The sequence below is a fragment of the Notolepis coatsorum genome (assembly GCF_963971535.1).
Source record: "Notolepis coatsorum genome assembly, chromosome: 19".
In the NCBI taxonomy this organism is placed as follows: domain Eukaryota; kingdom Metazoa; phylum Chordata; class Actinopteri; order Aulopiformes; family Paralepididae; genus Notolepis; species Notolepis coatsorum.
Genome location: NC_140183.1, coordinates 30053969 through 30067128, shown reverse-complemented (window position 1 = coordinate 30067128; position 13160 = coordinate 30053969). Strand labels below are relative to the sequence as shown.

Below are 13160 nucleotides of genomic sequence, written 5' to 3'. Positions count from 1 at the left end.
GCATTCACATCTCAAATGAACCGCAGCAGGGTTCACTTGCAAGAGTGAATTAGCTTTCACACCACCCCAAACCAACCGGACTATCTGAGGAAATGAACCAGGGTTCGATTAAAGCTTATTATTGTTTATCACAGTATCATGAGCATGTCTTTGTCAGCGGACACTGGACATGGGGCAGAGGTCGGCAATAGGCGGCCCGCGGGCCGAAATTGGCCCGCCAGCAATAATATCTGGCCCTTCAGAATATAAAAAAAAAAGAAAAAAAAAAGTATATCAGATCAACTAGGCTAGGCTATATGTTAGTTATAATGTCCAAATAGAGAAACTACCACCACCTAAAGAATGCTTATTATATGTTGTTTTATCCATGTTGAGAGTGAATAACAGGTAGGCAGCGAGGTGCAATGTAGTGCTTGCTCAACATGAAAAAAGTCGGTGGACAGCGCCTGGTGCTGAAATAGCAAACAAGCAGTGTGGTGTGAAATTAAAACACCAGTTCAGTAAGTCATTCAAACTTTATCTTTACTTATATATGACTGTGATGGCACCACACAGTAATTAAACTGAAGTCAAATCAGAGCAAAAAAAGCTGAATCTGCTTCAAGAAGATGCACTACATTAGGTATATAAGGAATTACAACGAGACATTTATTAACTAAATAAAAAATACTATTAGGCTTTTAACCCTCTAAAGCCGGGCGCAACAGTAGACATGTTTTGTAAAACATTAAATATCTTTGGATTTGTTTGTGATAAAGACTTGCTTTATTGTATCGGAATCGATTGTCATCTAAAAATGTAGTGCATCTCTCAGAGAATGCGCGGATGTAAAGCATAGAATCTTGAAATATCTAGATTGGTTGTTTTCTCTGGACTGCATCTAATCCGCTGTATCTATCCATTTATCATATATCTATGTCTGTCACTATAGCCAATGGAAATGCTAGAAATGGTCACATGGACTGCGGGAGAACCAATGGAAGATTCCTATTGTTTCTCAATAGTCCTGTGCGCTCCACAGAAAAGGCCGTCAGATAGAGACATTGGTTGTGCGCTTGTCTCTGGTTTTATAATAAAATGGCAAACAGACAAAGGTATAATGTTCAGTGCAAATGTGTATGTCGTTTACAGTTTATTAGGCCACCTATGCAGCTTGTTTATTTTGTCCATTATCTGCCTCTGCCACAAATGTATGTCTTAGTTATAAGGTGGTCTGTCACAGAGTTAAAATGTTTTCACTATCAATATATTAAATTAGCCATTGTTTTTGTTTCCGGCCCCCCATACAATGGCTTGGAAGAAATTTGGCCCTCGGCCAAACTTAATTGAAGACCCCTGCCCTAATGGGTATGGATGGCTCCAGGTGCTGCTGCGTTAAAGTGCACATCTTCAATACCTATCTGTACTATTTAAAAGCACAGTGCAGGACACACTCAAAGGTTATCGCACCTCAGAGATGGCAGTGGACATGTATGACAGGACAAAGGCCATATGTAATGGCCTTGGGATTGAGGAACATACTACCAGCCAAAGGAGGAAGCAGAAAAGGATGGACGAGTATGTAGTTGAGTCATCTTGTGGCACAAGCTCAGACCTCAGCTCAGGAGATCAGCTGAGACAGAGACTGTTCTATCCAGTCCTCGACAGAATGCTGAAAGAGCTTGAGAGCAGGTTCTCATGAGTTGGATAACAACTTATGAGAGGCATACAGGCATGTTATCCAGCCTCAGACCAGTTTCTCTCAGTGGAATTGCTGCAACCCACACATTACAATATCCAACTACTGCCAGAGGAGATCACAGTTGCAAAGTGTTTCCTGGTCAGGACAGGCAGATGCAGTCCCTACTATCCAAAGTGTCTTTTCCCTCCTGGATGATAATAATAATAATAATAATAATAATAATAATAATAATAATAATAATAATAATAATAATAATAATAATAATAATAATAATAATAATAATAATAATGCATTTTATTTATAAGGCGCCTTTCAGGACACAAAAAAAGTCCACAAATCGGTGAATGAAAAAATTATAGGATCAAATGAAAACTACTTACTAAAAATGGATGTTTAAAAGTACTAAAAACCAACAAAAAATACCAAACACTAACAAACATTCAGCACAGACAATGGGGATGCTGACATCGTAAAAAAAAAAAAAAAAGGGGTTTTATTTTTTTTAGCTCCGGGGCTAGGAGAAAAACACCCGGGGCTAAAGCCCCGGAAGCCCAGGGCTAACAACGCCACTGGCACGCACGCACGCACGCACGCACGCACACACATCTACTGTAACGTGTGTAGGGAATTAGTGGTTTTGTTTTTGTCCGAGTGAACTAGTAATTAAGTCTAGATAATAGTTTGTTCTGGATTTTCTCACAGCTGAGGTGCATTTATTTCTAAGTTGTCTAAATAATAACTAATGTACAGGATAATTTTACTGTTATATTTGCACTTTTTTTCATTGTACTGTACTTACAATATATTTTAATCTAATCTTTAGATTTAATAACAACTTGACTTGTTCTCTTCCTCTCCTCTCCAGCTCTAGCATGTCCAGCTCACAGTCACTACAGTGTTTGTGATACATCGTGTCCACAGACGTGTGGTCCTCAGCCAGAGTTCTGTGCTATGGTCTGTGTGGAAGGCTGTTTCTGTGAACAAGGATTTGTTCTCAGCGGAGAGAAGTTAGTCTAATGCCTTCAAAATAATTCATGATTTATAATGTTTTATAAACCATCAAATCCACCTACTTGTTGTTTTGTAAGGGTTAGGGTTATGGTTAGGTTTAGGGGGGTCGACCTGGTCACTAGGCAGATCAGGTACTGCACTTAATCTTCCTTAATAGGGTCCTCAACCAAAAAAGAAAAAGAAAATAGTAGTGGAATAATTTAATGAAGGCCCTCTTAGTTTTTTAATTGGTCGTAATTAAATTCACAGCTGTGATATGTAGCTAGCAGAAAGTAGTGGTCGGCTACATATACAGCTGTAATATGAAGCTAGCAAAGCATAGTGGTACATATAGGCTACAGCTGTGATATGATGTTAGCAACGTATAGTGTTACAGGGGTCAGCCCTATGTTCCCACAGCCCAATGGTCCTACAGCCCTATACAGCCCAATGGTCCCACAGCCCTATGTTCCCACATTTCTAAGATTTTTTTCCCCACTCAAAATTAGGCCCTATGTTCCCACAGCCCTATGTTCCCACATTTCTAAGATCTCTCTCAAAATGAGGCCATATGTTCCCACATTTCTACGATAAAAAAATAATTAGGCCCTATGTTCCCACAGGCCAATGGTCCCACAGCCCTATGTTCACAGACGAACCCTCTACTACCATGAGGACAATTGGATAATAGGTTGGGTGTAATTGGCTACCAAATTAAGAGAAAGGGGGATACAATCAGATACAAATTTATGAAAAAATAGGGCCTAATTTTGAGTGGAAAAAAATCTTAGAAATGTGGGAACATAGGGCTGTGGGACCATTGGGCTGTGAGAACATAGGGCCTAATTTTGACACAAATCTTAGAAATGTGGGAACATAGGGCTGTGGGACCATTGGGCTGTGGGAAAATAGGGCCTAATTTTGACAAAAATCTTAGAAATGTGGGAACATAGGGATGTGGGACCATTGGGCTGTGGGAACATAGGGCCTACTTTTTAGTGAAAAAAATTTCTTAGAAATGTGGGAACATAGGGCTGTGGGACCATTGGGCTGTGGGAACGCATGCTCCCGTGTTACATATACAGCTGTGATATGAAGTTAGCAGTGTAGTGTTACATATACAGCTGTGATATGAAGCTAGCAGAGTAGTGTTACAGCTGTGATATGAAGCTAGCAGAGTATTGTTACACATACAGCTGTGAAATGAAGCTAGCAGAGAGTAGCATTACATTTACAGCTGTGATATGAAGCTAGCAAAGCGTAGCAGTACATAATAGCTGTGATATGAAGCTAGCAAAGCGTAGCGGTACATATACAGCTGTGATATGAAGGTAGCAGAGTAGTGTTACATATATAGCTGTGAGTGATATGAAGGTAGCAGAGTAGTGTCACATAGATACAGCTGTGATATAAAGCTAGAAGAGAGTAGCATTACATATGCAGCTGTGATATGAAGCTAGCAAAGCAGTTCATATACGGCTGTGATATGAAGCTATCAAAGCATAGCAGTACATATACAACTGTGATATGAAGCTAGCAGAGTGTTACTTATACAACTGTGATATGAAGCTATCAGAGTGTTACTTATACAGCTAAGAAGCTAAGAACCAGCAAGGGGTGGCTCGCGTCATGTTGGCTCACACACACTCACAACTTGTCTCTGAGAGAATAAATTAATCTGGGAGTTTTTGTTTATTTAGTACTAGGAGGGTTAGGGTCTGTCTTCATGGTGACAGTGTGTTTATGGCTGCTTGTTTAGGTGTGTCGTCAAGGAGACCAGTTGTGGCTGTACCCACAACGACCACTACTACGTCCCAGGGGAGGTTTTCTGGGAGGACCTGCAGTGTCAGACGCACTGTGTGTGTGACGGAGAGACCCAGCAGGGTGTGTGTAAGCAGAGAGGCTGTAAGGATGGAGAACACTGCTATGTGGTTGATGGGGTCCAGGACTGTTATCCAATCAGCTTCCAGACATGCTCTGCACGAGGAGACCCCCACTTCAACAGCTTCGACGGCAAGACGTTTGACTTCCAGGGAAACTGTGTCTACCGGTTGGCGGAGCAGCATGGAAACAACACAGGACTAGAACACTTCCAGGTAGAACTGGACAGAATAGAACAATGGAATAGAAAAGACTAGAATAGATAGATTCCTACTGGACAGTGACATGTATATCTTCATTCTTTTGTTTTGTTTTCTACTCTACTCTGTCTACTCTACTCTACTCTGTTCTACTCTACTCTACTCTACTCTACTCTACTCTACTCTGTTCTACTCTACTCTACTCTGTTCTACTCTACTCTACTTTGTTCTACTCTACTCTACTTTGTTCTACTCTACTCTATTCTACTCTACTCTACTCTACTTTGTTCTACTCTATTCTACTCTACTCTGTTCTACTCTACTTTGTTCCACTCTACTCTACTCTGTTCTACTATACTCTGTTCTGTTCTACTCTACGCTGCTCTGTTCTACTCTACTCTGTTCTACTCTACTCTGTTCTCTACTTTGTTCTACTCCACTCTACTCTGTTTTATTCTACTCTACTCTGTTCTACTCTACTCTGTTCTACTGTACTTTGTTCTCTACTTTACTTACCCCTGTTCTACTCTACTGTACTCTACTCTGTGCTATTCTACTCAACACTGTTCTACTCTACTTTGTTCTCTACTCTACTCCACTCTGTTCTACTCTACACTGTTCTATTTTACTCTACTCTGTTCTACTCTACTTTGTTCTCTAATCGACTCTACTCTACTCCACTCTGTTCTACTCTAATCTACTCTATTCTACTCTACTCTACTGTAGGTGACTTTGGAGAATAATAATCGTGGCTCCTCCAGAGTTTCTTATGCTAAAGTGGTGACAGTTAAGGTCTACGGAAGCACGTACACACTGACCCTAGATCATCCTGGACAAGTACTGGTAAGTACCACACACGCACGCGCACGCACGCACGCACACGCACGCACGCACGCACGCACACACACACACACACACACACACACACACACACACACACACACACACACACACACACACACACACACACACACACACACACACACACACACACACACACACACACACACACACACACACACACACACACACACACACACACACACACACACACACACACACACACACAGCGAGGGGGACCTGTTGGTTCACCCATGACCCCCCGAGAGGGGGCCTAACCCTCAGCTCTGAACTAGGCAGAATCTGCATATGGCTCGCTGATAACAAACTATCATTACACATGGGCAAAACAGAGTCCATTCTCTTCGGTTCAAATAACAAACTCAGCAAGACCGACGGCTTCTCAGTTACAGTGGGTGACAATATTGTCACAAGGAAAGATGAAATTACCTACCTGGGTTCCATCCTAGAGGCTAATCTCTCCTGTGACAAAATGGCATCCAATGTAATAAAAAAAGTCAACCAACGAACTCGATTCTTGTACCGGATCTCCTCTCTGGTAAACAAGAATACCCTGAAGACTCTGGCAGGAGCACTCATTCAGGGGTACTACGACTATGCTTGCACCTCATGGTACCAAAGCACCTCAAAGGCGCTAAAAACAAAACAGAGATAACAAACTACCATTACACATGGGCAAAACAGAGTCCATTCTCTTCGGTTCAAATAACAAACTCAGCAAGACCGACGGCTTCTCAGTTACAGTGGGTGACAATATTGTCACAAGGAAAGATGAAATTACCTACCTGGGTTCCATCCTAGAGGCTAATCTCTCCTGTGACAAAATGGCATCCAATGTAATAAAAAAAGTCAACCAACGAACTCGATTCTTGTACCGGATCTCCTCTCTGGTAAACAAGAATACCCTGAAGACTCTGGCAGGAGCACTCATTCAGGGGTACTACGACTATGCTTGCACCTCATGGTACCAAAGCACCTCAAAGTAAGTACCACACACGCACGCGCACGCACGCACGCACGCACGCACGCACGCACGCACGCACGCACGCACGCACGCACGCACGCACGCACACACACACACACACACACACACACACACACACACACACACACACACACACACACACACACACACACACACACACACACACACACACACACACACACACACACACACACACACTGACCCTAGATCAGCCTTGGACAAGTAGTGGTAATACCATACACACACACCAGCGAGCAAACACTCCTCTTTATCATAGTCTCCATGCTCAACATGGAGGTCATTAAAAGGATCCTACAGGCTGTGGAGTGTTTTCCTCTCATGTTTACCACATGTATGTGTGTGTGTTGTTCAGGTTGATGGGGTTGCGACCCCTCTGCCTTTCTTCTTCAACCAATCATTGGTCCAGGTTCACAGACGACACCGATTGGCTGTTCTGGAAACAGCCTTTCTTAAGGTACGCACACACACACACACACACACACACACACACACACACACACACACACACACACACACACACACACACACACACACACACACACACACACACACACACACACACACACACACACACACACACACACACACACACACACTTATCTTTCTCCCTCTCCTTCACACACAGACACACACACTTATTTTCCTCTTTCTCTGTCTCTCTCTCTCACACACACAGACACACACACATTACACACAGACACACACACACATACACTTAAAGCATTACATCACACGACGGAGTGTGTTATACAAATTAGATCACGCCTATGGGTGGTTGTTAGGCCCGAGGCACAGCCGAGGGTCGTTAGACCCCCATAGGCGTGATCTAATTTGTATAACACACAACTTCAAGTGATGTAATGCGTTTATACAATGACCCAATTCACCCAACCTTATTGCTATACAATAAACACACAGTAATTGAAGCATAATGGAGATTTATTCACAAAACCATCCACAGAGAAAGTAGATCCAAGAGTAGATCCACTAGTAGACACCAGAGGGAGCTCCACAAATCATGTTAACCCCAGATTCGGCTCAAACAAGGGACTAAACGCCATACCCACAGCTGTAAAGGAATGTGAATCCCTACCCACTTTCAAAACCAAAAGAGAGCACCTACGGGAGACTGCAATTCAAAACTGGCCCCCTCCTAACCCAACCCCATCCAATGTACAGTAAATGCCCTAACCCAATAATACACGAGACCCTTTTCTTTGGACCACGTAAGGTTTCATTGATAATCCAATGTACAGTTACCCCCCACCCCCCCCCCCCCCCCAACCTCCTCCAATGTAACCAGGGGTCCAGACGGGCACGCTGGAACGGAGGTCCTTGGGCACAAGAGAGGGAGGTTAGAACAGGGAATAACAACAAGAGCGGGTAGCAGGGCTTCAGGTCGAGATGTCGTACCTGGGAAGGCAGTTTAACACTGCGACACCGGATGACAGGATCTGCCAGTTGATATAGGAGCCTCTTGATTAGGTAATCCCTTGCAGCCGCGCTGATTGCTCCTCATCTGGCAGGCTCGAGCCCTGATCGTGACAATCTGTATGTCATGTATGATATATGTTATGATGAATTGAAAATGGGGGACCCTGATGTAAACAAGACGAAAGTCTTTCTCTGGTCTGCATCCCCTTAACAATTGTGTGTATTGAGCCATACTGTATTGTACCTATTCTGCAATCTGTTAATACAATTTTCAACCAATCAATCAATCAAATCTGACAAAAAATTAAATAAAAAGATCGACGGCCATTTTTATTTTTTTTTATGTCCACGATTTTTCTTTTGTTTCACAATGGGTCATGTCAAATTAATTACATAATCCATGTGTATGTAACGAACTAACATATTCCACTTGACTATCTTTTTTGGAGGATTCGTTCAAAAGCTATTCATACTTCCATTTTTCTATCTATGGCGGATTGATTCAGACAGAAAAAAAAGTAATTCGGTTGTGGGAGGGATCTGGGGTCACATGGAGTGTGTTATACGAAATAACAACAGGTAACTTGACTGTTTCAGCCAATCAGAATCAAGAAATGTGCATGTCATTGTATAATGGGTCTTAGACTGCTGCTAATTTCTTGTTCCAAGGTCTCCTATGATTGGTCGAGTGTGGTAAAGGTGAAGTTGGCAACCACCTATACGAATGCAGTCTATGGTCTCTGTGGCAACCTGAATGCTAACCCAGACGACGACCTCACGCTACCCAATGGGAAGCCAGCAGCCACTGCTAAGGACTTCGGAGTGAGCCAATGGCTGACCAGTGTACCGGGCTGCTCTCATGAGTGTAAGAAGCTGTTAAGATCAGTAGGGATTAAACTACCTTTCTGTTAACTATTACACTGTTAAGACCAGGGCCCTCATTTATTAATGCTGCGTATGCACAGAAATGTGCGTAAACTGTGCGTACAATCTTTTCTAAGCAAAATGTGGGATTTATCAATATGAACGTGTTTGAGATTGTGCGTACATCTACGCACAGCTCCGACCGTGCGTACATGGCACCAAGCGGTGGAATAGGAAAACTGCAACAGACGGAATACTTTTTCATGCATTAGAGTTTCAACACCGATGTGTTTCGGTATGACTCATAATTAATTATAGTTAATTGTAAAATAGAGAAATTAATTGTTGTCAAACTCTATAAATATAATTTGGAATATGTCTTTCCGAATGAATCCACCATGGCTTATCTTGTGTTATCGGAAGAGTTGTCACGCGGCGCGCTCCGCGGGGAGCGTGTTTTCAGAGACAGGGCAGATATACCGTATTTGCAGAGAGCACGGAGTGGCTCCTAAATATATTCCGCTACCCGAGACACATTCTCCTTGATTTGTACCACAATTTGGGACCCAGATTGGAGCATGAAACAACACGCATGAATCCCCGTGCACAAGTCCTCTCAAACCTGGGATTCTTCTCAGCATGATTTTGGAGATCGCTCTGGCATTTCCCAAGGATTATGCCTGCAGTGTTGGGTGTCATAATTTCCCCAACCCCCAACTACATACAATACCCATATCAATAATAACAGCAGGCCGAGGTCAAGAGAGGATTTTACGCCAGGTTACCCAACATCATCGGACAAATAGACTGTACCCATGTAGCTGTCAAAGCTCCATCAATCAATGAATTCAGTTATGTGAATAGAAAGGCATTCTACTCTGTCAATGTACCGATAATCTGCAATTGTTGTCGTTGCCGGTGGCCAGGAGGAACGCACAACTCATTCAGGCCTAATTTAATTTAATTCAATTGTAATGTTATTACTGGGGTAATAGACTTATGTGCTCTCTGCAAATAGACTGCCCCATCTCTCTCTGCAAATATACTGCCCTATCTCTGAAAACACGCTCCCCGATAACACAAGATAAACCATGCTGCATTAATTTGGAAAGACCTATTCTGAGTAAAGACCCTAACCCTGTCAAAACAGCAGTCAAAGTGTATTTTCAGCACTATGTTTGTTTAGCAATGATTTGAAGTGTTATTAGCGAAATTATGAGTTTATAAATATCTCAGCACATCCCGACGGAAACCGGATGAATTAGACGGAAGTAAAGCAAACTGTCATACATGTGTGTAGTCCTATGAACGAGGAGACCCAGGGCTTTCGATGGGCTTTTGAATTTCATAAAACTACACTTCCCAGCTCACGCCAGCCCCTGTCAATCATCTGACTTCCAGCGAGAAGTTTTTTTTTTAAAGTTATTTTTGGGATCATATCTCAAATATGGGTCGAACAAACCTGAACGTTATTGCCATAAAATAGAAGGTAGTTCGTTTCTTTACCTTCTAACATCTAGGAAAAAAAACGTGGCTCGATCAGATGAAAAATGGTGGAACAATTTGCATTACAAAAAAGTAACTGTACTTACAGTAGATTTCATTCACGGTTTTTGCTGCCCTGTCAGGGGCGCCTGGTGGTATTAAATCCAGATTGAACTCTGCCATTGGAAAGACGTAGTATTTTTTTCCATTGATGTATGTTCTAAACCAGTTTAGTACATAGCTAGACAGACCCACTAACCTTTCAAGCCGATTAATTAGGATATCATGGTCAATCATGTCAAACTGTGTGTGTGTTACTAATTAACTGTGTGTGTTACTAGGTAACTGTGTGTGTGTTATTAGGTCAGGACCATGTCTGTGTTACTAGGTAACTGTGTGTTTATTACTAGATAACTGTGTCTGTTACTAGGTAAGGACTGTGTGTGTTACTACTGTGTGTGTGTTACTTGGTAAGGACTGTGTGTGTGTGTTACTAGGTAACTGTGTGTTACTAGGTATCTGTGTGTGTTACTAGGTAAGGACCACGTTTGTGTTACTAGGTAACTGTGTGTTTGTTACTAGGTAACTGTGTGTTACTAGGTAACTGTGTGTGTGTTACTAGGTAAGGACTGTGTGTATAGGTAACTGTGTGTGTTACTAGGTAAGGACTGTGTGTGTTACTAGGTAAGGACTGTGTGTGTTACTAGTTAACTGTGTCTGTTACTAGGTAAGGACTGTGTGTGTGTTACTAGGCAACTGTGTGTGTTACTAGGTAACTGTGTGTTTGTTACTTGGCAACTGTGTGTGTGTGTTACTAGGCAACTGTGTGTGTGTTACTAGGTAACTGTGTGTTTGTTACTAGGTAACTGTGTGTTACTAGGTAAGGACTGTGTGTGTGTGTGTGTGTGTGTGTGTGTGTGTTACTAGGTAAGAACTGTGCTCCGTCCATCCAACCTGGAATCAAGCCACCCCCCTTCACGGCAGCCTGTGATGTCATCGTGGCTAAGGATGGCCCTCTGCGAGACTGTATGGAGCGCTTGGACTCTGATCAATACCACAGCGACTGTGTCTATGACATGATGCTGGCCAATGGCAAGGCAGCATCGGCCTGTGACATCATCGCTGTCTACGTGGAGGACTGTCAGGTGGAGGGTGGCGTGGTGGAGAACTGGAGAAGACAAGACTTCTGCTGTAAGTATGCGCATATGCGTGTACACACACTCACACTCTCTCTCTCTCTCTCTCTCTCTCTCTCTCTCTCTCTCTCTCTCTCTCTCTCTCTCTCTCTCTCTCTCACACACATACACACAGTCATATGGTGCAGTGTGTAGTCATATTGTGCAGGGTGTAGTCATATGGTACAGGGTGTAGTCATATGGTGCAGTGTGTAGTCATATTGTGCAGGGTGTAGTCATATGGTACAGGGTGTAGTCATATGGTGCAGTGTGTAGTCATATGGTGCAGGGTGTAGTCATATGGTACAGGGTGTAGTCATATGGTGCAGTGTGTAGTCATATGGTGCAGTGTGTAGTCATATGGTACAGGGTGTAGTCTTATGGTACAGGTTGTAGTCATATGGTGCAGTGTGTAGTCATATGGTGCAGGGTGTAGTCTTATGGTACAGGTTGTAGTCATATGGTGCAGTGTGTAGTCATATGGTGCAGGGTGTAGTCATGTGTGTGTGTGTGTGTGTGTGTGTGTGTGTGTGTGTGTGTGTGTGTGTGTGTGTGTGTGTGTGTGTGTGTGTGTGTGTGTGTGTCCATGCAAGCCAGAGTCCAGGGGGTGAACTCCAGTCAGAATCCTTTAAGGTTAATGTTGGGGTGAAGCAGGGCTGTGTCTTGGCTCCGGTGCTCTTTAATCTCCTCCTCTCTGCCGTCACCTGCTTCTTCCGCCGAGCCCTGGGACATGAAGACGGTGTCCATGTGGAATACCGCCTTGATGGTAGTCTCTTCAACATCCGCCGGCTCCAGGCACACACAAAGACAAAATCCTGCCAAGTATGTGAGCTACAGTACGCTGATGACTGTGCCATCTTAGCTCACAGTCCAGAGTCTATGCAGCATGCTCTTGACACCATATCCAGCCTGTACCAATCCTTCGGTCTCCAGGTCAACATACAAAAAAACCGAAGTTATGTTCCAACTCACTTCCCGAACCTCTACACTTCCCAGTTTTCACATAAACTGTGTTCCACTCAAAACAGTGGATAATTTCACCTACCTCGGCTCCACTCTGTCCTCATGCTGCTCCCTTGACGCGGAGATACACACACGTATCAATAAAGCAGCATCATCCTTTGGACGCCTACGCAGCAGGGTTTTTGAAAACCGAAACCTGAAGATCAGCACCAAATGTCTCTCCACTCTGCTCTATGGAGCAGAATCCTGGACCCCATACCACCGGCACATCACCAACCTGGACGCTTTCCACATCCGTTGCCTCCAAAGGATCCTCAGCCTGACCTGGGAAGATCGAGTCCCCCACACAGACATCCTCAACAACACCAACTCAATCTGTATGGCCGCAGCTGTGGCCAAAAAACATCTTCGTTGGATAGGGCACACCATACGTATGCCTGACCACCGCCTGCCCCGCCAAGTCCTCTATGGCCAACTGAGAGGAGCAAAGCGGGCTGCTGGAGGCCAAAAGAGACGCTTTAAGGACTACACCAGGGACCTCCTAAAGTGTGCAAACATCACGCAGCTTGAAACTCTGGCACTCGACAGATCAGCCTGGCAAGTCACTTGTGCCACTGCAG

At 43.6% G+C, this 13160-nt stretch overlaps 1 protein-coding gene across 1 annotated transcript in view; it reads left to right on the top strand.

Moving 5' to 3' along the window:
* LOC311246659 (IgGFc-binding protein-like) overlaps positions 1-13160 on the top strand; it is a 105930-nt gene that overhangs the window by 76763 nt on the left and 16007 nt on the right. Inside the window, exons 31-36 of the mRNA XM_084336827.1 lie at positions 2547-2688; positions 4431-4767; positions 5479-5595; positions 6972-7073; positions 8723-8918; positions 11330-11593. Coding sequence (XP_084192953.1) covers positions 2547-2688; positions 4431-4767; positions 5479-5595; positions 6972-7073; positions 8723-8918; positions 11330-11593 — 1158 coding nt within the window. The remainder of the gene's footprint in view (positions 1-2546; positions 2689-4430; positions 4768-5478; positions 5596-6971; positions 7074-8722; positions 8919-11329; positions 11594-13160) is intronic.